The 22,778-nt window shown below is 34.5% G+C and overlaps 1 protein-coding gene across 4 annotated transcripts; it reads left to right on the forward strand.

Moving 5' to 3' along the window:
* Positions 1-9,768: 9,768 nt before the first annotated feature.
* Positions 9,769-17,245, forward strand: LOC103485903 (uncharacterized). 4 transcript variants are annotated; one of them, XM_008443676.3, is made up of 6 exons: positions 9,769-9,907; positions 13,502-13,602; positions 14,262-14,342; positions 14,467-14,538; positions 15,223-15,320; positions 16,078-17,245. In XM_008443676.3, exons 1-6 carry the CDS (start codon positions 9,884-9,886, stop codon positions 16,638-16,640), a joined length of 939 nt encoding a protein of 312 aa, XP_008441898.2. In that variant the 5' UTR covers positions 9,769-9,883; the 3' UTR covers positions 16,641-17,245. The 4 variants fall into 4 exon arrangements, with proteins under 4 accessions (XP_008441898.2, XP_008441899.2, XP_050941416.1 ...); XM_008443677.3 differs by having other exon boundaries at positions 14,265-14,342; XM_051085459.1 differs by lacking the exon at positions 9,769-9,907 and adding an exon at positions 10,474-10,659.
* The last annotated feature ends 5,533 nt before the right edge of the window (positions 17,246-22,778 follow it).

Here is a 22,778-nt window from a genome sequence, read left to right on the forward strand (position 1 = left end):
TGTTGAAGTTGAATTAAATTAAATAATTATGGATGTTATTTAATTAAATTGTAGAGTGGAAAGTTTGTTGAAGATTTGATAATAATATGTATATGTAGAAATATATAGATAATTATTATGTGAAAGGAAAAGATAATTATATTTGTTGAAATATAATTATTTAAAGAAAAGATAATTGTATTTTGGAGAACGATAAATAATAATTAGTTATTGTGGAAGATAATTGATTATTTTGGAGAAAGATAAATAATAATTAATTATTGTGTACCTGGTACACGACTTTGCTAAATCATGGATTGGGTACACAACTTCAGTACCAGATGTACCAGATGGTAGTCAACAATAACGTTGACTGCCAATTTTGTCGTCTAACGTGGAAGTCGTGTATCCGGTACACGACTTCGTTCACGTGCTCTGCCATATGTACGTCATGCAAGAAAGTCGTGTACTGGGGTTTAACAAAATTAAACGATAGAATTGAAAAATAAATTGTAGTCATATCTAAACGATCGTGTATTGACGACGTAGTTAACGGGCCTTTTTTGGTATTTTACACGGTGGGCATCTGGGTTTTTTCCATTTTCGACATGATTTAGACGATCGTTTACCATAATCAACACGATCGTTTAAATTTGAAGCCCTTTTTCGATCATTTAAAAAAACTACATTATCGTTTTGATATGATCTAAATGATCACTTACCGTAGTTAACACGATCATTTAGATTTGAAGCCCTTTTCCCATCGTTTTAAAAGAACCACATGATTGTGTGGATATAATCTAAACAATTGTTTACCATAGTCAACACGATCGTTTAGATTTGAAGTCGTTTTCTCATTGTTTAAAAAGAACTATATGATCGAGTGGATATAATTTAAACAATCACTTACCATGGTTAACACGATCGTTTAAAATCAATGTCTTTTTCTGATCATTAAAAAGAAGTACACGATCGTGTATCATGACCTAAACAAACGTAAATCATTCGTTTAAACTATAGTACATGATCGTTTAAAAGAAGAATACTTACGCGCGCATGTGGTCAATTAATTGTGTGTTGGCTGGGGTATTTTTTGTATTTTATATTGTGGTTTTTTCTGTTTTCGAAATTGTTATGTAGAGTGTAAATATTTTATTGGTTTAATTTTTTAGAAAATCCCTAATAATAATATATCTTTTATATCTTTTTTTTTTCGAATGATGTGTCTTTTGTGCTTTTTTTTTTTAAATCAAATTTGTTGAATTTTTTTTAGTGTAATTTCTTTTATTGACTACAATTTTTTTACATTCATTTAAAAGAGTATTTTTATATGGTTGTGAATTAACCTCCCATCTCTCTCTCAAATTTTCATTTAATTCTTCTATTACTAAAACTTAATAAAATCTATTTTCATTTCACCTACATAAAATTAACGTTCTAAAGATTATTAGCAACGTGCATCGCATGTGTTTTATAACTAGTTATAATATTGGCTACATAGGAAGAATCTTTACATGCTTATTTTTCTCTTACATTTTTTTAGAATTCTCATATTGTCCTTCGTTGATTGGTTGTACTTTTCAAGTGTAGGTATCCATTTAAAATATAGTAGAAGTGACTCTGTTAATGCGACTGATGATAATAGAACGCTACTCTTCGAAACAGAATGCAACAGATGCCATTTGGATGCAAGTTAGAGGTGGTTACACACATTGAATTAGCATCGTACATTGATTCTTACCGTGTGCATACAAGATAATCGTGTAAAAGAAAAGCAAAATTACTTGTATTTACCTACTCAAAAAAAAATAATGTCATAAGATTTGTTATGAAATAAAGAACCAAAAACTAGATAAGAATACAAAAGAAGAATAGAGAAGAGAGGGAGAAGAGAAGACAATTGAACTCAATTGTGGTGTGTATACAAATGATCTCTACAATCTCTATTTATAGGGTTGTGAGAATAATGGTTACAAAACCAAACATAAATAGGGGACAAGAAAGTTATGGATATTGATGGGGAGGTTATTGGATGAATTTATAACCTAAGGAGGTTATGGACATCTAATAATATTTGACTTTAATATTGAATATTCATAACACTCCCCCTTTAGATGTCCATATTATATAAAATAAATGCCTCGTTAAAACCTTACTAGGAAAAAACCCGATGGGAAAAAAATCCTAGTGAAGGAAAAAGAGTACATCATTTTTATACATTAATAACTATCTCATAAAAACCTTGCAAGGAAAATTCAATGAGAAAAATCATAGTCAAAGGAAAAAAATGCAGTACTCCTATTCCTTAAGGACAATATTTCTAGTCCCCCTTATGGATACATCACTTAAGTTCTCTGAGTCGTCGTATTCCAATGTTGTACACTAGCTTTTCAAATGTTGATGTGGGTAATGCTTTTGTGAATAAGTCCGCCAAGTTGTCTTTTGAAGAAATTTGTTGAATATTAATGTCATCATTTGATGCTTTGTCTTCACATAAGAACACTATTGGCTAGTTTTGTACATCACCAATATCGCTACATGATTTAAAGTAGTTGTTCTGATCTGCTTCATAAGCTGCCATAATATAGAAAAGATTCTTGTATATGTATCGAGTAACTTGTGTAAGATCTAGCTCGCATGGGTTAGATAAATAACCTGTATCTTCATAATCAACTAGATCACAATTAGATCTATTAGAATAAATTGTTGTAAGCTAATAATTCTTAAATTAAACATAACATAGTTTAATTCTATTTCAATATTTTTGGAGAAATATTGTTTTTATGTAACAAAATTACTAAAAATATTACAACAGATAGTGGATAAACTAGTAAAGATACAAGTGCACTTATTTCTCAAAATTATGGTTCTTCATGACCTCAAGTTCTTTATCTTTCTGATACGAAATGATATAAATTTTTTTTTCCACTTGGCCAAGTGAATGAATCACCCTAGGAAAGTTCAATGATATAACTAGTCCAATTTCATTTGCATTATGCTTTATTTGCAAGTTAAGACAAAACATATAATCTCAAATTCCTTTTAGAGAAATTCTATTGTTTTTGAAATCTCTTCAGGAGTTTCTACTCAAATCATCAAATTGGACAAATAGGGGTTATGTTTATATCCTCTTATCAACAAAAATGTAATAAGAGATGATGATATTCGTCTGAAATATTTTATAACTCTCTTATTATTGAATCATAAGATTTCATAACCTTTAATCCTTCAGGGATATAATTATTAATAAATTTATATCAAATGTATAATGACTACATCCATAAGGTGTATGTTAAGCTTTAAATACACACTAAGATATGTTAGATATCTCATGGTATTGTATCCACCATAGGAGAATATGTATCTCTCATATATAATCAACGTGTGGAACTTGTCCCACTTTCTATTTGTTTTACAAACACTTTACTTGTATTCATCATGTTCGACATTCTCTAAATGTCTAACTAGTTCTCACGATTTGAAACATATAAGTTTATTTTGATTGGATTGTTTCTTTTCACATAAGCCAATCCTTTTTGTGTTGTCGCAACATTGAATATGTCTAAGTACATATTACTTATTTTCATAAATAATATCGTGAGCAACATTGTATGCAAAAATGTTGTCAAGTTATTTAAGTATGGTTCCATTTCTTGTCATGACATATAATTTTATCAAGATCTCTTTACCATTTTTTTTACTTCAAGATTCTTATGAGTACTCATATTCAGGATTTCTTCTAGAATATCCATATTCTTAACTGATCATTAATTGACTATTTCTTCTTTAAGGATCTTTCTCTTTGGAACTCACATTTGCCTATCACGCTTCAAGCGTGTAATATTGACAACTTGTTGTACTAGGATATCATTCTTAGATGGTATCTTTGTAACCACTATAACTCGGTCACTTTCTTACAATTATAAATGTTATGTAAATGCATCTACATTTGATTTGATATCATTTTATTCCAAATGAGATATCTTTTGAACTTCTAGTTCAAAATAATTTGTATGATGATCAGAATGAGACAATATTTATGCATTTCATTCAATTTATTTTTTTCAACATTTTCTTAATTTCTCTCACTAATGTTGGAAAAAATGTCTCATTAATGAGAACTAGCAAATTGCATAGTAAATATATCATTGTAACGCCCCGAAGATCGAGGTAAAATTTTAGTATTTTATGTGAATTTTTCGGGAATTTAGGATTTTTGTAAAGCGATAAAATAATAATATAATATTTATTTATATTATTATCATTAGGTAATTTATCATTTTATTTTAATATTAATAATTTTTTATTATTATTTATTTATCTCTTATTTATTTAAAATACTAATATTATTATTTAATAATTAATTATTTAATAGTAATATTTTAATATAAACTTTAATTAATTTCATTTAATATATTATTATTATATTAATATTTTATTTTTAATAATTATTATTATTATTTAATTTATATATATATATATATATATATTTTTTTTAAAAAAGGGCAACCCTCGCGCCGCACACCCCCCCCCCCCGATTTTCCTTCTTCTTCTTCTTCTTCTTCTTCTTCCTTTCCCGACAGCCTTTCCTTCTTCTCCCGACAACCGCCGCCCGACACGCACGCCAGCCCATCTCTTCTTCTTCTTCTTCTTTACAGTTCTCCACCGTCGTCCGCCGCGGCTCCCCATCCATTTCTGATTCCTTCTCGGCCTCACACAACAGCAGATCTGCCGTCGCTCGTCGCCGCTCCACGAAACAGCCAGCTGCGTTCCTCGTGCGTCGTCCGCGAATCGCCGCCGCCATCGCTCGCCGGGGAAAAATCGATCACCGTGGCTGCCGTTTTCATCAAACCCGACCCGGTTTCAAGCTGACCCGACCCAAAACCTGCTTACAGTCCGAGCCACACACGAATCCGGGTGAGCCGAGCTGAGTGAGCCGAGCCGAGTGAGCCGAGCCGCGAGCCGAGTGAGCCGAGCCGCGAGCCGAGTTGAACCGAGCCACAAGCCGAGCTGTGAGCCAAGGCCAAGCCGAGCCGAGCCGAGGTGGAGCCGAGCCGAACGCCTTCAAGCCGAGCCGAGCTCCTTGTTTCACCAAGCCACCTAAGCCTTCCTTCTTCCGCTCCGGGTCACGGTGAGTCTTCGGTAAGGATTGTTTTCGATGAATTCCCTAATGTTGCTACATCCGATTAGAGTTTGAATATTGGAATAAGATATGGCCCTACTTTTCTCCCTTGAAGGTAGTACAGAGTTGACACTTGAGTTCTCGGGTCTTGCGATAGGCTTGTTTGGAGGTAGTTTTCCTTTCCTTGGGTAAGTCAACGGATGCCGCTTCTGACCTTTTAAAACGACTTCTACTAAAGTCATCAACTAAAACCTTCGTGTTTCGTTTAGGTGGATCTGTTGAGCGTGGATTCGATCGAGGGGCATAACCGAGTATCAGGTAAGGGTTTTCCTACTACTGGACCTCGGATCGAGGCTGAAAACGTAGTAATCCACAGGGGATTACACGTTAGTGACTGTACTGAATAACTGTATGTGTGTTGACTGTTAAGCACTGTTATTATGTTTTGTCTGATGTAAAGGTACTGTGACTGCTAATTGTAGATTGGAATTCTATATTGATGGACCTTGAAGTTACGGTTCAGTATGTAGTAATCATTGGTCTGGATGTTGATCATGGAGTTTGGACGGGGAAGGACAGCAAGTCCGGTTTTGGTTGGTTATTTGATTGGGTCTAGGGTTTTCCCTAATGGTGTGCGAATTAGTGACGGGTATAGTAACTGAGGGTGTAATTGTTTAAACCTATACTATCTTACTGACAAAGCCTATGGCGGAACTGTAATATGAATGCCGTTGGGGTGTGACTGTTATGGACGGTTTAGTATGGACTGAGGGGTAACGGTTAGCTTCATCTATGGGGTAGTGTGCCTTACGGATATGTGCATCCTTCGGGAGCACTAGACTGATATGTGCATCCTTCGGGAGCACTAGACTGATAGGTGCATCCTCCGGGAGCACTAGACTGATATGTGCATCCTTCGGGAGCACTAGACTGATATGTGCATCCTTCGGGAGCACTAGACTGATGTGTGCATCCTTCGGGAGCACTGGACTGATATGTGCGTTCTACGGAACCACTAGACTGTTATGTAGGGCACCCCCGAATAGGAAGTTAACTGTTGTCCCCTAACGGGCCCAGTAGTGGGTCCCTTACTGGGTATGTTTATACTCACCCTTTCTCTTCTTAACTTTTCAGGTAAGGGCACGGCTAGGGGCAGACCGACGAGGGGCAGAAAGGATGCGTGAAGGCCATATGGACGTGTCCGATTTTATTTTCGCTTCCGCTGATGTATTTTGGTTAGAGTATTTGTTTTGAGGATTTTGGATTTGATGATTTGAGATTTTATTCAAAACTTTTGTAACTGTGATTTGAAATAGGGCCCGATACTGTTTTGTTGTTTTATTCCTAACGTTTTAAGAGATTGTAACTGGTCTATTATAAATTTTGTATTGTGTGGTCGAGTCTTAGTATTGAGTAGTGACCTCAGCTTAGTCCGGAAAGTTGGGTCGTTACAATCATCCATCTGGGGTTTAATTGTTTCATCATCTTAAATATGATCTCATACAAATTTAGAAGCTTTTCTATTCAAACATATGCTACAATATGTTCGTTCACTTATCTCAATCAATTATCAAATATTTGGGATGCAAACTCACTAATATTTTTAAATCAAAATAATAAGTATATCTATGGGCAACAATAGGATGCACCAACAAAAATTAATAAACCATGAATCTCTTCCCAAAAGCATGAGAGTTTCAATTTCAAATTTCGCTAGTGAGAGTTTGATAATTAACCTCTTGAGAACAAAAGACTCCTTGACAATTTATTACATGAAAGAATCTTCTAGTTCTTCAATGGATGTCAATGTATATTTCCAATCATACATTAATTTCATTATTGACCCAAAATGACTCTCATGTCAAATAAAATTATGTTTGGATCAATGAACTTCAGGTTCGTTGTTGCATATATATCAATTACACAAATATGTGTGTAATATAATTGAGAAGTAAAAGTAGGCAAATTTTCTATATGCACTACCCGTAGAAGATTATATATAATATATGTATATCATATATTATTTTTATAGTCAATCTCTCTAGATATGATATCGATTACAACATATACCTTTTCAGTTTACTAAACTTCTTTTTGATAGATTTACAAAGATAGTAAGGTATATCAAGACTATCAAGACTATCAAATCTTGAAGGTGTATTATTTAGTTTTAAGTATAATATGCATAGTTGTACTATATGCAACACATAAATATCAAGAGATTATTCTTATTCTCTCCAAGAGATTAAAAGAAAATCCAAATATTTCATCCATATATAAATGGGCAAAAAGAATAACCATCTCTTCAGGAGATTATAAGTAATCTGTGATATCCAAATAATATCATATTTATAAGATTAAAATAAAAATTATGATCTCTTCGAGAGATACAAATAATTTATCAAAGTTTGCTTTCATACATCGCTCTACTTTTCATCGTTAAGGATTTTAATTTTTCAAATAAACTCTTTATGTACGACAAGTACAAGATTATTGTATCTTTTCCAAACATATTTGGAAAAATAAAATTCTCATATGGTTCTAATCAAATAAACCCTTATTCTCTATTAACATAATTTCAATCTTACTAAATATTGTAACATTCACTTCAGGGAATGCTATTAAATTATTTGATCAAAATTTACCATTTTTTTTATAGAAATATATGCTCAATATATAATATAATATTTCAAACTTTTTCTATCAAATTGTTATTGTAAGAGCAAAAATGTTTTGATATGTGCAACTACTGGTGCACGACAAAAACAATGAGCACTAATTGATTTATGCAACTTCAGGTGCATTAAATCAACATTAAGTTTAAGAAGTAATTAATTATTATACATAACTTTCATAAACTTTGTCATAAGAGAATTTAATCAAATATATATAATCACTACATATAAAAATTTTAAGACTCATAAATTTCACATGAGAATAATTTAAATATTCAACAATCAAATAAGTTTCAAAGACAACATTGAGAATTTATTCTCATATTCGAAAAACAACATTAACATTATATAATCTCAACGTATATATATAGAAGATAAATATTACCACAATATTTGTCAAGTAAAATGAAATCCAATTAGGAAAATAAATATTCTAATTTAAACTTTCATATAAATTAATTAGAAAAATATCTCAATCAAATATTTCAAATATAAGAATTATATTTAAATATAAGGCATGATTTACCACCTTAATCTAAATAATATTAGAACATTATAACATAAATCTAAAATGATATAACATATTTGACAAATCTATAAGTTTTAACCAAAAAATTAAAGTCAAGAAATACTTGATTATTCAATATCTTTTCTATTTTTGGATCATTCAAAACAAGGCTATTTAAATTTCTCAAACATAAATTTTATTCCTCAACAAATATGAAAATTATTTATGGCCTAAAATAGTAACCACACGCATATATATACATATACTTCAAATAGAATTTAAGTTTGAATATATACTTATTCAACACATGTCATGATATACATATCTCATGCACCCAAAATTTAATATCACAAAATTTTACCATAAAATGTTACATAACTTGAAACCAAATTAAGGATAGTTTTTCATTAAATCTATGCAATCGCAAATTTTTTTCTATTTAGTCATTCTACCAAAGTATGAGGATAAAGTACATGCAATTTTTGTCGAACATATGAAAATATAAATAAAGTTTTTCGATTCGATCAAATCAAATTATAAAACTAATAACAAATGTATCTCAGCAAACAATTTCACAATTAACATATATTGCATACTTAGTTATCAAGAAATATGAATGATGGTGATGAGAAGATCAATGGTGAATACACCAAATACATACATATATGACAAAATCATCAAAATCAAAATACTCACCATATTAGGACGAAATTCTAAATACCTCAAAAACTATGAAAATAATTCTAGTCGGTCTTTAACAAGAATTAAAATCAATTGCTACAAAACCTTCAAATTAGTAGAGACTCGTGCTGATAACGTGTTATGAAATAAAGAACCAAAAACTAGATAAGAATATAAAAGAAGAATAGAGAAGACAATTGAACTCAATTGTTGTGTGTATACAAATGATCTCTACAACATCTATTTATAGGGTTGTGAGAATAATGGTTACAAAACCAAACATAAATAGGGGACAAGAAAGTTATGGATATTGACGGGGAGGTTATTGAATGAATTTGTAACCTAAGGAGGTTATGTACATCTAATAATATTTGACTTTAATATTGAATATTCATAACAAGATTAAAGTTTTTGGAAAACATTTAATTGAATGAAAGCAATACTTTATATGGTAAAACAACGCATTTTTTGGTTCAACTTCACCATAGGTATAAAATAACATTAGAATAAAAATTATTGCATTACGTAAAAAAATTAAAATTACAAAATTTCAATATTGTACGTGTTTAATAACTATAATTTTTTTAAAATTTAGAGATCAAAATAGAATTTAAAAATAAAATAATAATAAAATAAGAGAGACATTTATAAACGTAATCAAATGAAAACAAAATTTCAGATTTTATTAAAATAGACATCGACAGAGAACAATATGATTGCTTGAATTAATGTTTTGTTATTTTGTAAATATAGTTTTTTCATTTGGAATAATTTGTGTATAAAAAATGAAATAGAAAGGACACTTTGTCGTTTGTTAGATGCAAGACTCGTCAGACAACCATAGAGTTTAGGTTCCATTGAAAATCGAAAGCCCTGCTGAAATTCTTTCCTTCGAGTCTTCAACCTTCATACTTCACAATGACTGTCGCCCAATTCGCCATGGTAACTTCTTTTCCATCTTTCTTTTTTTTTTTTTTTTCCTTCTTCTTCTTAGTCTTATCCTTCTTCACTTTTATCTTCTGATTTCACGGAGTCACTTAATTTTGCTGCAAATTGTTATGTTCTCTTAGTTTAATCTTCCGAATTTTCATGGGCTCTAGCGTATTTTTTATTTTGATTAATTGACAGTGAAGAACTTGGTAGTTTCTGGATCAGGGTATTGGGTAGTCCGGATTTTTAATTTAATTGATTTTTTTTTTTGGCTGTTGGGCTTTGTTTTATATGTGCCAGAATTTGTAATTTGAAGTATTTGAGATTTTTATATATTTTTAATTTATTTTTCCTATTTTGATTGGAGCTTAGTATGAAAGACCGAATTTTGTTCTACCAAAGGAAATAATTCATACACTGAATTTCAAGAAAATGTGATGCAGTAGGGTTCCCTTATTTCTTGTTATCAACTATTCGAAATCTTTTCTGAAAATGTGTTCTTTGGGTTTTAACTTTTGTATTGCCTCTTTCTAGTACCTTGATTCATCTAGGCTAAAAAAAGGGTTCTTTTAAAAATGATAACAAGGAAGATTTTATCCCTATCCGAAATGATGGATTTAGGAATACCATGTCTCCATACCACTTTATCAATGAAGGCTGCAGCTACTTGCTTTGCAGAAAAAGGATGTTTAAGAGTAATGAAATATGCGTACTTGCTCAAACGATCGACCACCACCATGATCACATTTACTCCCCCACCTGAGGTAGTCCCTCAATGAAATCCATGGTCCAGTCTTCTAATATTTTTTCTGGAATGGGAATAGGTTGTAGAACCCCAGCTGGTTTAGTTGCTTCATACTTATTCCTCTGGCATATTTCGCATTGCTCTACGTGTCTCTTAACATCACTCTTCATACCCTTCCAATGGAGTTCCCCACTCATTCTCTTGTACGTTCTTAGGAACCCTGAGTGACCTCCCAAAACAGAATCATGAAAAGTGTGCAGCAACTTGGGAATGAGGGACGAAGTTCGTGATAACACCAATCTTCCTTTGTACAACAATCTGCCATCTTTCCACTCGAATTTACTCCCTTCCTCTGGTTCAGTCTTCAATTTCTCAATAACTCTCTAGAGTTCATCCTTTTCTATTTCCTTCCCCACTGTGTCTATATCCACAATTCCAGTAGTTGTTATCGTCTTCAGTTCTATCGTTGGTTCTACTCGTGAGAGAGCATCCGCAGCCTTATTCTGCAATCCTGGCTGATATAAGATCTCAAAATCGTACCCGAGGAGTTTGGTCAACCATTTCTGGAACTGGGATTGAACTTCTCTTTGCTCTAACAAAAATTTCAGAGCCTTCTGATCAGAGAGGATGGTGAATGTTCTTCCCAGTAAGTAATGATGCCATTTCTGTACTGATAGCACTACAACCTTAGTTCCCTTTCGTATATAGATTTAGTTTGGGCTCTCTGCGATAATTTTTTACTGAAAAAAGCTATAGGATGTCCGTTTTGGGATAGCACAGCTCCCAATCCACTTCCCGATGCATATGTTTCTATTATGAATGGCAAGGACCAGTGGGGTAGAGCTAACACAGGTATAGTGGTCATTGCTAACTTCAGTTTTTCAAAGGCTGCCTCAGCTCCATCCTCCCATTTAAAGGCATTCTTTTGTAAGAGTTTAGTGAGGGGAGTAGCAATTTTTCCATAACCCTTAACAAATCTTCTATAATACCCTGTTAACCCCAAGAATCCTCTCAATCCGGATACATTTGTTGGACGCGGCCAACTCACCATGCTTCTAATTTTATCGCCATCGGCTTCTACCCCCTTCTTTGATATCTGATGTCCTAAATATTGAATCTGAGAGCATGCAAACACACATTTCTTCTTATTCGTAGAGTTGGTTATCCCTTAGCACTGCAAAGACCATCCCCAGGTGCTTCTCATGCTATTCCCAGTTCTACTCTAGCCAATTTCAAGGCTAAGTTTTTGTCATTGACTAGTTGTGCTTCTTTTTGATAGACCTCCAATATTATTCCATACACTCCTCCAGGGTTTGGGGGTGCCTGCTGATTACTTCAGCTTGTAACGATGGTTCCAACCCGGTCACAAAGGCGTCTACAAGTACACTCTCCGCCATATAGGGTAATGGGGCTGAGTAGTTCACGAACTTCTTCACATAATCGTTGTATGAACCTTCTTGTTGGATTTGGATCAATCTTGCACCTAGGGTTTTTTGTCCAGTTTCTTGAAAGAATTCAAACATTCGGCCCTTGAGATCTTCCCATGATTCCACTTTTTTCTATTGTGACTCCAACGATACCAGTCTACTTCATCCTGGCCAAAGCTTACCACAACCACTTTTACTTTCTCAGCTTCAGGTAGGTTGTTAATCTAAAAAAAATGCTCTGCTCTATACACCCTCCTGGATTTTCTCCCAGAAACATCGACATCTCAAGCTTCTTGTATTTGCTTCTGTCTACAGCGATAACATTCGTCTCTGTCATCAGATCCATCTCTTCCACTTTACCTTTGAGTTTCATCACTGAGCCGTCGAAGGTTCCAGATTCCTCTCTTTTTCTATAGCTTTGGCTTTCCTTTATCTCATCCGCCAGCCTCTCCACAGCTTTCTTCATTTCGAGCATCATCTCCTTTAAGCCCATGATTTCCTTTTTAGTTCCGTCTACCCTTTCTTCCATCTGCCGCTGAGCCATCTGTCGTGTGAACACCCCCAGCTTCTAGTGGCTCTGACACCAATTTGTTAGGCTACTAACAATTAAGAACTAATTTACCCAACTCTAATGGCAAAAACAGAGGCAGCACACTGTATTTATATATTTATAATGCCAAATGGATACATTCATAAGACTTAACAAGAAGGAAAAAAACAGTAATAAAGCAATAAAACATACCACCCTTTCACCCTACAAGCTAGGGTATGCGCTCCACAGCAGCCGCCCCTAATCAAGAAATACCTAAAATAAAACCTACCTATCCCATTCCCAATAAGATGCTATATATAGGCCTTCCAACATTCTCTCCAATGGGTCCCACGGTGCACGATCATTTCCTTTTCATTTCCTCATCATTGCTGTCTTGTTTGTTTACCATTCTACCCCTTCTTTTATACGTATGGGCTATAGGAGGTCTCACATAAGCTTTACCTACTAAATTCCAAACTTTTTGTGCTATGGGTTCTTTTTCCTATTTCCACTCCAATTATACCTTCTGATCTTTCTTTAGTAGTTTTATGTATAGTATGCTCCTATGTGTATCACGTTTCTTTTGCGCATTGCATTTAAGTCTCAAAAGACTAATGTGCTTTATAACATCTTGAGCTTTAAAAAAGAGTCTGACTTTCTATGCACTAGTGTACACACATTCTAATCTTCAAAAACAGCTGATCTTTATTTAGTAGTTTTATGGATAATGCAGATTCTTGTGTGTTTGTACGGAGTTGTTTACTAAAATATAAATATCCTAGAACCGTAGGTGGATATCTAATTGTTAGTACTTGCTATTACATAATCCTACATTGTACTCTTTTCGTTAACTTTTTCCATTTTTATTTTCTTTTCCTTATGGATGATATCTGACTCTCCAGGTGGAGGAGTTGGCCTTTCTTGTTAAGGACAACCTCCCCAGCAAGCATCTTATTCTATCAATGGAAGAAACCTTCATCAACTTTCTTCACGATGAAACCAGGTAATTCTTGTATGATGGTTAGATGATGTTAGTTATTGAATTTTAAAATATTTTTGTATTTCATTCTGCCTAATGGTGAAAGGGACAAGTGGAAGATTATGGGCTCAAACAACAGAGCTATGTATCTAGATTGGATCCTGTTAGGTACTTGATATTTAGTTTGTGTTGGTTAAGGGGTATAAGGGTAATTCGATAGATAGGAAATAGGGAGTTACATTACATGTAGTTATTTATAACGGTGGTTACTGCTTGTTATAAATAAAAGGAGGGTAAGTGAGCAAGGAGAAGGTTATTCTGTGGATCACTGAGTGAGAGTACTCAAGGAGGTTCTAAGTGCATTATACTTGGGTTCATCTTGTATTTCTTTATATTTATATTTCATTATATTTAGATCTTGTTCTTACATTGCGGGTAATATCCTAATGGGCTGCCCTTGCCATTTTTCTAAGAACATTTTGGAGCAGAAAGATCAATTTTTGTTATCTCTCAATAGGTGTTTGGCTAGCTAATCTAGAAGATAGTAACCACTCTTTATTCCTTTGTTTGGTTCTTAACTCACATTATGGTTCTTGCCCATTGGAGAATATCTTGAGGTTTACGTTGTTCTTTACCCATGGCTTTTATGGTGGGCACTAACTTTTTAGAGTTTATTTGAATAGCAGTTCAGATGGAATCTTGGAGTTGAAACCAATGGATTCATACAACCGTCTTCTTTTGCATCGTCTTGCCGATATTTTTGGGTACGTTTTTTCCCTTCCATGCATATTATTTGTTCTAGTTCGTTGTGAGGTTGAATTTTTAATTTTCTTGTTACACTTCATGCCAGCCTCTCTAACTTTGTACTTCTCCCCATTCCTCCGTCAGACTTGGCCACGTATCAGCTGGTGAAGGTGATAATAGACACTTGGTTTTGGAGCGATACCCAGAGTCATCGATGTATGTGAACAATTCTAGATCTGACTTCTTTTTGTTTAATATCTTCGTAATGTAAATTGTTATTGATAAAACATTTCAGCTGGGCATCTATAGCTATTATACATTGAAAGAATTGAATAAGCCTCTCCCTCATTCTTCTTTCCTAGAAGTTTTATCCACAGAAAGATCAAAGAAGTTCTACTTTAGTTTGGAGTTGGGCATTTGAGATTTGCTATTATGAATATTCAAGTACAGACAGCATACCACCCTCTCTCTCCCCTGCTTTTGTATTCCAAGTTCTCAACCGCTACTCTCATTCCAAATTCTGCTTGTTTTCATTCCATACAAGGTAATTGGAAAAGGAGACTTCCTTGCCTCCACTCAGGGAAAAGAGTTGGACTACACAGCATTGGCTATATGAAAAGATGGACTTCTTGTAATTCTAATCAAACAAGTTTTATTTGTGACAAAAGTCCTTTATTTCTTCATCATATTCATAGTTCATCTATTGCTTAGTTATGAATATATTTTGGGATCCAATCTTTCTTTCATCTTTCAAAGAAGAAACCAAATTTAATGATAGAGCTTAAAGTGAAACTAGGCTTCTATATTTTCAAACTGTGGTACCATAAGGACATGGTAGGACGGGTGATACACTGATACTAATAAAGCTCATTTGTTCACAAACTTTTTTGTCTATCGCAGACCGTCCATTCTTGTGAGTGATATTCTGTGGGAGTATGATGAACCTCAAATGTCAACGATACCACACCAACTATTAAGGAGAAAGGAAACTTCTTCTGGTATACTTATTATTTTGTGATGGCATAATCAGTACCTGCAAGTGTTTCAGTTCATGCTATTTAGTATCGATTACACATCAGAAAGTTTTCATGTGCATTTATTGTTAGAATTAGTGGGCTTGGACCAAGGAAGGATTTACCCTAATATCCTTTCCTGTTTTATCATAAACCGTAACTTGTTTATCTTCCCTCTTTTATCTTTTGTTAATATGAGAAATTAATACGAAAGTCAATTGTGGTTTCTCTCCCGGTACTTGGGTTTGCACGTAATTCGGTGTCTACTTTATTTTACCACTTTTAACATTTATAATGGACTTGAGGCCATTGGAAGGCTGTAGAGGAGATGGTATGATGAACGTGTGATATTTATTTATGAAAATTCCCTACTGTGCTCTCTCTGTCTCTCTTCATTTTAAATGGCTTCAGAAGGAATGCCACGGTATGGATAGAGTAGAATAAAAGGTCTTCTGACTTCTGAGTAGGATTTGATAGGGATTCTGGATCTGATGTTTGAAGTTTAGGGTGAAAATGACCTCTTTAATTGAATGAGTATGTATGCAAATATCTCATTTTAGGGAAGAAAATAAAATGAGAAGTGTTGTTCCAGTTTGCACATTTAACAAAGTTTGTTTAATGTCAATTCATCATATTGAAAGTTCTCATTTATTATGTTCGAATGCCTATTTATTTTACTTGCAGATTTACTTTCAAAAAATTATAAGAAACTGAGTTGCCTATACTTGATGTTTTGTTTCAGCAAGTTCAGCAAAATCATCTCCTCAACGTTCGCTTGAAGAGAGAGAAACAGCTTATCTGGCTGTCCGTGAGCGAATATTCATGACGCACATTGGAGAGGACAATGAACCCTTGAAACCAAAGCCACGCTGTGATCCTGCGGTTGCACGACGCATGATTGCACATGCACTGGGACAGCGAGTTAATTCATTTCCAGAGGATACTAATTGCCATCGCAAAGTGCAAGGAGGTGTAGCAAACAATGCATACATTCAAGCAAGAGATTCAAAGTTGCCTAATTCTACTGTGGAATCCATTAACAAAACCATTTCACAGTCGGATCAATGTATGAACTTGAAGAATGAGTCGGATAAGACTTGTAATCCAAACGTGTCATTGGCAAGGGGAAGTACTGCTGCCAAAATGAAACCTGACAAGAGTTCTCCGAAGGCAAGTCATGATGTCGACAATGAGCACTTAAAGAGAGAACATTTAGGAGCTGCAAAGAGGATGTTTTCTCAGGCTTTAGGCAAGCACTGCCGAAAGAATGAATCTCTTCAAACTCGTTGTGGGGAAGCAGATTAAAATGGAAACAAAGATTCAAATACATCTGCAGTAGCTATTGTTTTCTGGCATGATCTCGTCCTACTCACAACTTTGAGTTGTCAGGATCCCTGGTGCTGCTAACATAAAGATGAATGGGACTATGTGATGACAAATTTGTCTATGTCGCGTGGCCAATGGTCGTCGACTGTGTCAATGGCGTGATGATCAGGGTTGGATGCAACGCCTATGGCTGCTATCATGTTGCCAATTCAGTTGGCAAATATGAAATCTGACCTTGTGTTCTCTAGCTTATATACTGGGAATTCAATCTGGTCGTCTAAGCAGCACTGTATGAGGAGTTTGAACTATATGTTCGGAGCGGAGTTGTGAGGAAAGGTTGTGGAAATCCTGGGATCTATGTTCACTGATTGAGAGCACATAGTGGGTTGTGTCAGGTTAACGTAGAGGTTTCTAACTTGAATTTGTGCTGGTACTTGATTGTTTATAGCCTCTCTCTCATCTTTGCTTATGGCATCAAATAGCATCTTTTGGTTTATGTACTTGACTCGATGATATCGAGCAATGCATTTTGTTCTATGTGAGATTGTAGTGGTTGAATTTTAAGCTTTATTGTTCCTTTGAAATCTTGAGGTATTGGCTAATACTTTCTTTTTGAGTGAAAATCAAAATGTACATGTATTTCAAGTATTTTTGTGTCTAGTGGAACTGCAGGGCAAGTTTGAGGTTCACTTTGGGGGTTCTACAAATTCAAAAAAAAAAAAAAATATTAAGTTAATACATAAAATATTTCAATTAAATCTTAAGAAAATGATTACATGGTTAAATATCATAAAGTAGAAATACTAATTTATTAAGTTTTCTTTATTAAATTAATTGGTTTATTGGAGAAAAATTTGACACTAAAATAAAAAATTTAAAGAAACCATTTAGACACAAAATTAAGGGCTTGTTTCGTGTTAAGGTTGGTACTGTGGACTTAGGTTAACTCAACCCTAACCCTCGTTTGGGCCCAATATTAAGGAAACCTTAGTTTTAGGGTTTCTTTAACCCGATTTCAGCCTCCCCTCTGGCGATACACCTCTTCTATTTCCTTAACCTGGTTTCAGTCTTCGATACACCTCTTCCATTTCCGTCTTCAACACGTGTTAACTCTTCCCCTCAATTCGTCTTCATCCAAAATCAATTTCTTTTCTTTCATTTTGTGTTCTCCCTTATCAAATCGAGTTCTCCTTCTTTCGTTCCATGTTCTCCCTCAATCCGTCTTCATGCAAAACCGATTTCTCCTTCTTTCGTTCTGTGTTCTCCCTCATCAAATCCATTTGCATTCTCCTTCTTTCGTTTTGTGTTCTCCGTAATCAAATAGACTTCTCATTCTTTCGTTCTGTGTTCTCCCTCATCAAATCCATTTGCATTCTCCTTCTTTCGTTTTGTGTTCTTCGTAATTAAATCGACTTCTCCTTCTTTCGTTTTGTGTTCTCCGTAATCAAATCGACTTCTCCTTCTTTCATTTTGTGTTCTCCCTCAATCCGTCTTTATGAAAAATCGATTTCTCCTAACCCACATTTTGTTGATATTTTGTTCCTTCATTCGTCCATTGTGTTTCACCTATGAACCCCCATTTCGCGATGCCGAATCTCTATCTGCATCTCTCTCATCCATCTCTCCCTAAAGGTTTTGCGTGTTTGTTGAAGCCAACCCTTCAACAGTGTTGGCTCAAACACAATTTCCTTTTGGAATCTAAGCTTTTGCCTCCAAAGTCATTTTGTTGAAGGCGACCCTGTAATTTTCTTTTTGCTGCTCGCGGTTCCATTGTTGCGACTGGGTGTTACGCTTGCCATTTGGTCATTTCCTTCACTGATAAGACAAAAACTTCACACCGTCACACCGTTGTCTGCCATTGGGTGTCGATCGCTTGGTAGGGAGGTATTGGAGTCTTTTGATCCAATTCTTTTTAGCCGATGATGAGTTCCCATTTTCAATACAAACTAATTTTCTTTTGGAATATATTTATTTGTTTGCATTCTGTTCTCTGTTATGGTAATTTAGCACTGGTATTGTCTGATTTTTGTTTTCCATATATGTATGTAAAGGCATTTGTCCATGCTTTTGTGGCCTTCCATTTTGTCTTATTGCTTTACATTGCTTTACATTGCTCTACTTTATTTTGGCCTTCCATTCTGTCTTATTGCTTTACATTTTACATTGTTTTGATAACATTTACTATCAATTGTGTTGCCTGATTTCGTATTCACAAAATATGTTTGGAGTTGTTTACACACTTTTCTTCAATAGTATTGTCTCTTCCATCTTTTGGATTAAAAATTACCTGGCTGCATAGTATTGTCTCTTCCAGTTGTTTACATTGTATGCTTTCTGTATAGCTTCCAGTGTTGTCTCGTATGCTTTTGGTATAGCTTTCAGTACATAGCCTTTGACTCCTTGGACTTGTCTATGCTTTATGTCGTTCTAGTAGAGATTCCCTGTCTTTTATTGATGAATAGCTTCCAGTATATTACTTTCCTCTTTATTTTTTGGTTTGCCTCCATTAAAGCCCTCCCAACTTGCCCTATCTTCCCCTATATATACACCACGTTTCCTCTTTTCATTCACTACATTCTTCTCTCTATTTGTATCTTCTCCTTTGTAAGTTACCTTTTTTTTTTTGTTGTTGATTCTTCATTTAATCTGCCTTCTTTTTTTATAATTCTTCATTTTTTTGCTGATTCTTCATTTAAGTTATCCTACATCTTCTTGCAATTAACTTCTGTCTCCTTTCTCACTGTTTTGTATGTACTTATATATTCATCTATTTTATTGATGTTTACCTTCTATGTTTTTTGTATATGCTTCTGTCTTCCTTTCTCACTTACGAACTCTTTGCTATGTTTACCTTATATGCTTTTGTCCTCCTTTTGGTATGTGTTTCTGTCCTCCTTTTGGTATATATTTTTGTCCTTCTTTCTCTGTTATCGTTTCATGTTTACTTTGTCATTTTTTATGTGTCCACTACGATGAAATTTCATTCATTATTTTGAATGGTTTCAAAACTCTGAGGCTACCAATTTTGGAAAAAACTTCTTTTTGTTATCCTTTGGATGTTCATTATTAATCTCTTTCCCCATTTAATGTTGATTTCGGGTAAGATTTGTCGTCATATAAGGTATGTATATGTAATATTCTTTTATTTTTTTACCTTCTATTTCGTGTCTTATGTACAAATATTAACCATGTTATTTATCTTATGCAGGACGTCGCCATTTACGAGTATACTCTTCGAAGAGCTACTATTGTAATGGCCGTTTGTAGGCTTTGTATACTCTTTAGTATTTTTTCTTATTTATTTATTTTTTGGGTTTTGTATAAATTTATTATGAACATTTTGTTAAATATTATTCGGTTTATAATGTGTATGCATTCTCCACTTTCTCTTTTTTAACTTTCTTCTTTTTTATATATAGTAACAACAATTCCTATTTAAAAAATATCCAATTAATTAACAACAATTCCTATTTAAAAAATATCCAATTAATAATCCAATTATATATAAACAACAATTCTCATTGACTATCCAATTAATTAACAACAATTCGTAATTTAAAAAATAAAAAAACTTTTCTACAACCATATCATAACAAGAATAGACTAACATGGGATTTTCATTCATTGTTATAAGTACGACTACTGAACAATGTTTTTTACAAAAAAAAAAATTCTAACCTTTTTACCAATCATTCTAAGTAATAGAAATAAAGACATTAACTTCATCAACTTTCAAAAGATGTGTTTAATTAATTGAAATATGATCATAAATTTGGATATCATCAACTTTTTACCAATGCTGTTTTTAAATATGATCATAAATTTGGATAGTAATTAAATTAAGTTAATTGAATACACATTTCATCAACTTTGAAAAGATGTGTTTAATTAATTGAAATTTGTATGCACTATGACACATACGTAAGTCAAATTTGGTTTTTTTTAAATACTATTTTCACGAGTACGTACGTATCTCACATACTATTTCTATAATAGCGGTACCACATTAGATTGTACTTACAATTTCATAAGGTCTTTTTACTGCAACCCGTTTTTTAAAATAATGTTTAAAACAAGTTATTTGTTCTATGTTTAGGGTTAAAGTAAATAGAGATATTACTAAGTTTAGGGTTTTAGTAACCGCATAATAAGCTTCCATTAGGGGTCTTTTCACACTGTATATCGATATTGTACTAATTTACTTAGTACATATTTTTTAGGAAACTTTACATACTTTGTAATGGATCAACAAACATTTCTTGGAGTCCTAACTGCGTTCATGTTGGCCCAACGTAAGATGATACTAACGTTGGAACTACTAATTAACAACAATAAGCGTCTCCCACATACACCGTCCAATACATGCTATACAATTATGCAGCTTGCATACTTTCGCATAATACACGAGTCAGATCTTGTGTGTCGGCAGAGCACGCGGCTGGACAGGCGAACATTCGCAATTTTATGCCATTTACTTAGAAATGTGGCTGGTCTTTCGTCGACTAGATTGTTGATGTTGAGGAAATGGTAGCAATGTTCTTGCACGTCCTTGCTCATAATGTGAAGAACCGCGTCATTCAACTGGAATTTGTACAGTCCAGTGAGACAGTATCTCGACATTTTAACCTCGTATTGTTGGATGTGGTTCGACTATACGAGGAGTTGATAAAGAGATCTGTTCTAGTAACAAACAACTGCAATGATCAACATTGGAAGTGTTTCGAGGTGGGAATGGTAGAAGTTCACTATATTTGACCTTTACGTACGTTGCACTTATTTCAGCGTGTTTATTTCAACCTGCAGACTTGCCTTGGTGCGTTAGACGGGACGTACATAAAGGTCAACGTCCCCGCAGGAGATCGACCTACATCCAGAACGCGTAAGGGGAAATTGCCACAAACGTACTGGACGTGTGCGACACGAAAGGGGATTTCGTATATGTCCTCGCCGGTTGGAAAGGATCCGCGGCAGACTCGTGGATTCTAAGGGATGCCCTAGCACGAGAAAATGGACTACAAGTGCCAAAGCATATTTCTTATTTATAATAAAAATACGTCAGTTTCTAGTTACATATTCAAAGCGCATAAACAAATGGTTTGAATAACAGGATATTATTATCTGTGCGATGCGGGTTATCCAAACGCCGAGGGATTTCTCGCTTCTTACAGAGACCAGCGGTACCACTTGCAAGAGTGGCGTGGTGTTGGAAATGTGCCCAACAAGTGCAAAGGAGTACTTCAACATGAAGCACTCTTCGGCAAGGAATGTCATTGAGCGCACCTTCGGTGTTCTTAAAGGTCGTTGGGCCATTCTTCGTGGAAAGTCGTACTATCCCCTACAAGTCCATTGTCGCACCATACTAGCATGTTGCTCGCTCCACAATTTGATAAACAGAGAAATGACATATTTCGATGACATTTACGATGTGGACGAGGGAGACTCTGCGTACGCGACAACCACCACTTCAGAAGACATTCACGACATTGAGACGACAAACGAGTGGTCTCAGTGGTGTGACGAACTAACTGAATTGATGTTCACAGATTGGCACTTGTGTAACGCTTAGATAATAAAATTTTACATTAGAAGTTATCAGTTGTATGCGCATTTTATTGACCTGTAAAATGTATTGATGCATATGAAATGAACATGCACCATTTGTTTGTGACTGTTAAATGTGAAATTCTGATATTACTAACGTACTCCATGTATTTTTTGTAATTTTTCATTCTCAATATGTCAGTCTCAACCCGTGCCTCGAGGCATGTCTGGACGGAGGAGGAGGAGGGTACTCTTGTAGAGTGTTTAATGGAGTTTGTGTCAATGGGGGGATGAAAATCCGATAATGGTATGTTTCGGCTAGGTTACCTAGCCAAGTTGGTATGCATGATGGCAGAGAAACTACCCGGATGTCGTGTCCGTGCAACGACTGTAATTGACTGTAGAATAAAGATACTGAAGTAGACATTCCAGGCAATTGCCAAAATGCGGGGGCCAGCATACAGTGGCTTTGGGACGATGAACAGAAATGCATAATTGCAGAGAAAGAATTATTTGATAATTGGGTTAGGGTAAGGAAAATAATATAAACGTCACACGGCGTTCGCAATGTACATT

Source organism: Cucumis melo, chromosome 5 (assembly GCF_025177605.1).
Source record: "Cucumis melo cultivar AY chromosome 5, USDA_Cmelo_AY_1.0, whole genome shotgun sequence".
NCBI classification, from domain to species: domain Eukaryota; kingdom Viridiplantae; phylum Streptophyta; class Magnoliopsida; order Cucurbitales; family Cucurbitaceae; genus Cucumis; species Cucumis melo.

What these genes read in the sequence shown, in the direction of transcription:
- LOC103485903 (XM_051085459.1), top strand. Translation starts at nt 10,504, where the DNA reads ATGATGGATTTAGGAATACCATGTCTCCATACCACTTTATCAATGAAG. An exon ending in TTTCTTCACGATGAAACCAG is followed by an intron (nt 13,603 to 14,261) that starts GTAATTCTTGTA and finishes TTATTTGAATAG; the next exon opens with CAGTTCAGATGGAATCTTGG. An exon ending in CGTCTTGCCGATATTTTTGG is followed by an intron (nt 14,343 to 14,466) that starts GTACGTTTTTTC and finishes TTCCTCCGTCAG; the next exon opens with ACTTGGCCACGTATCAGCTG.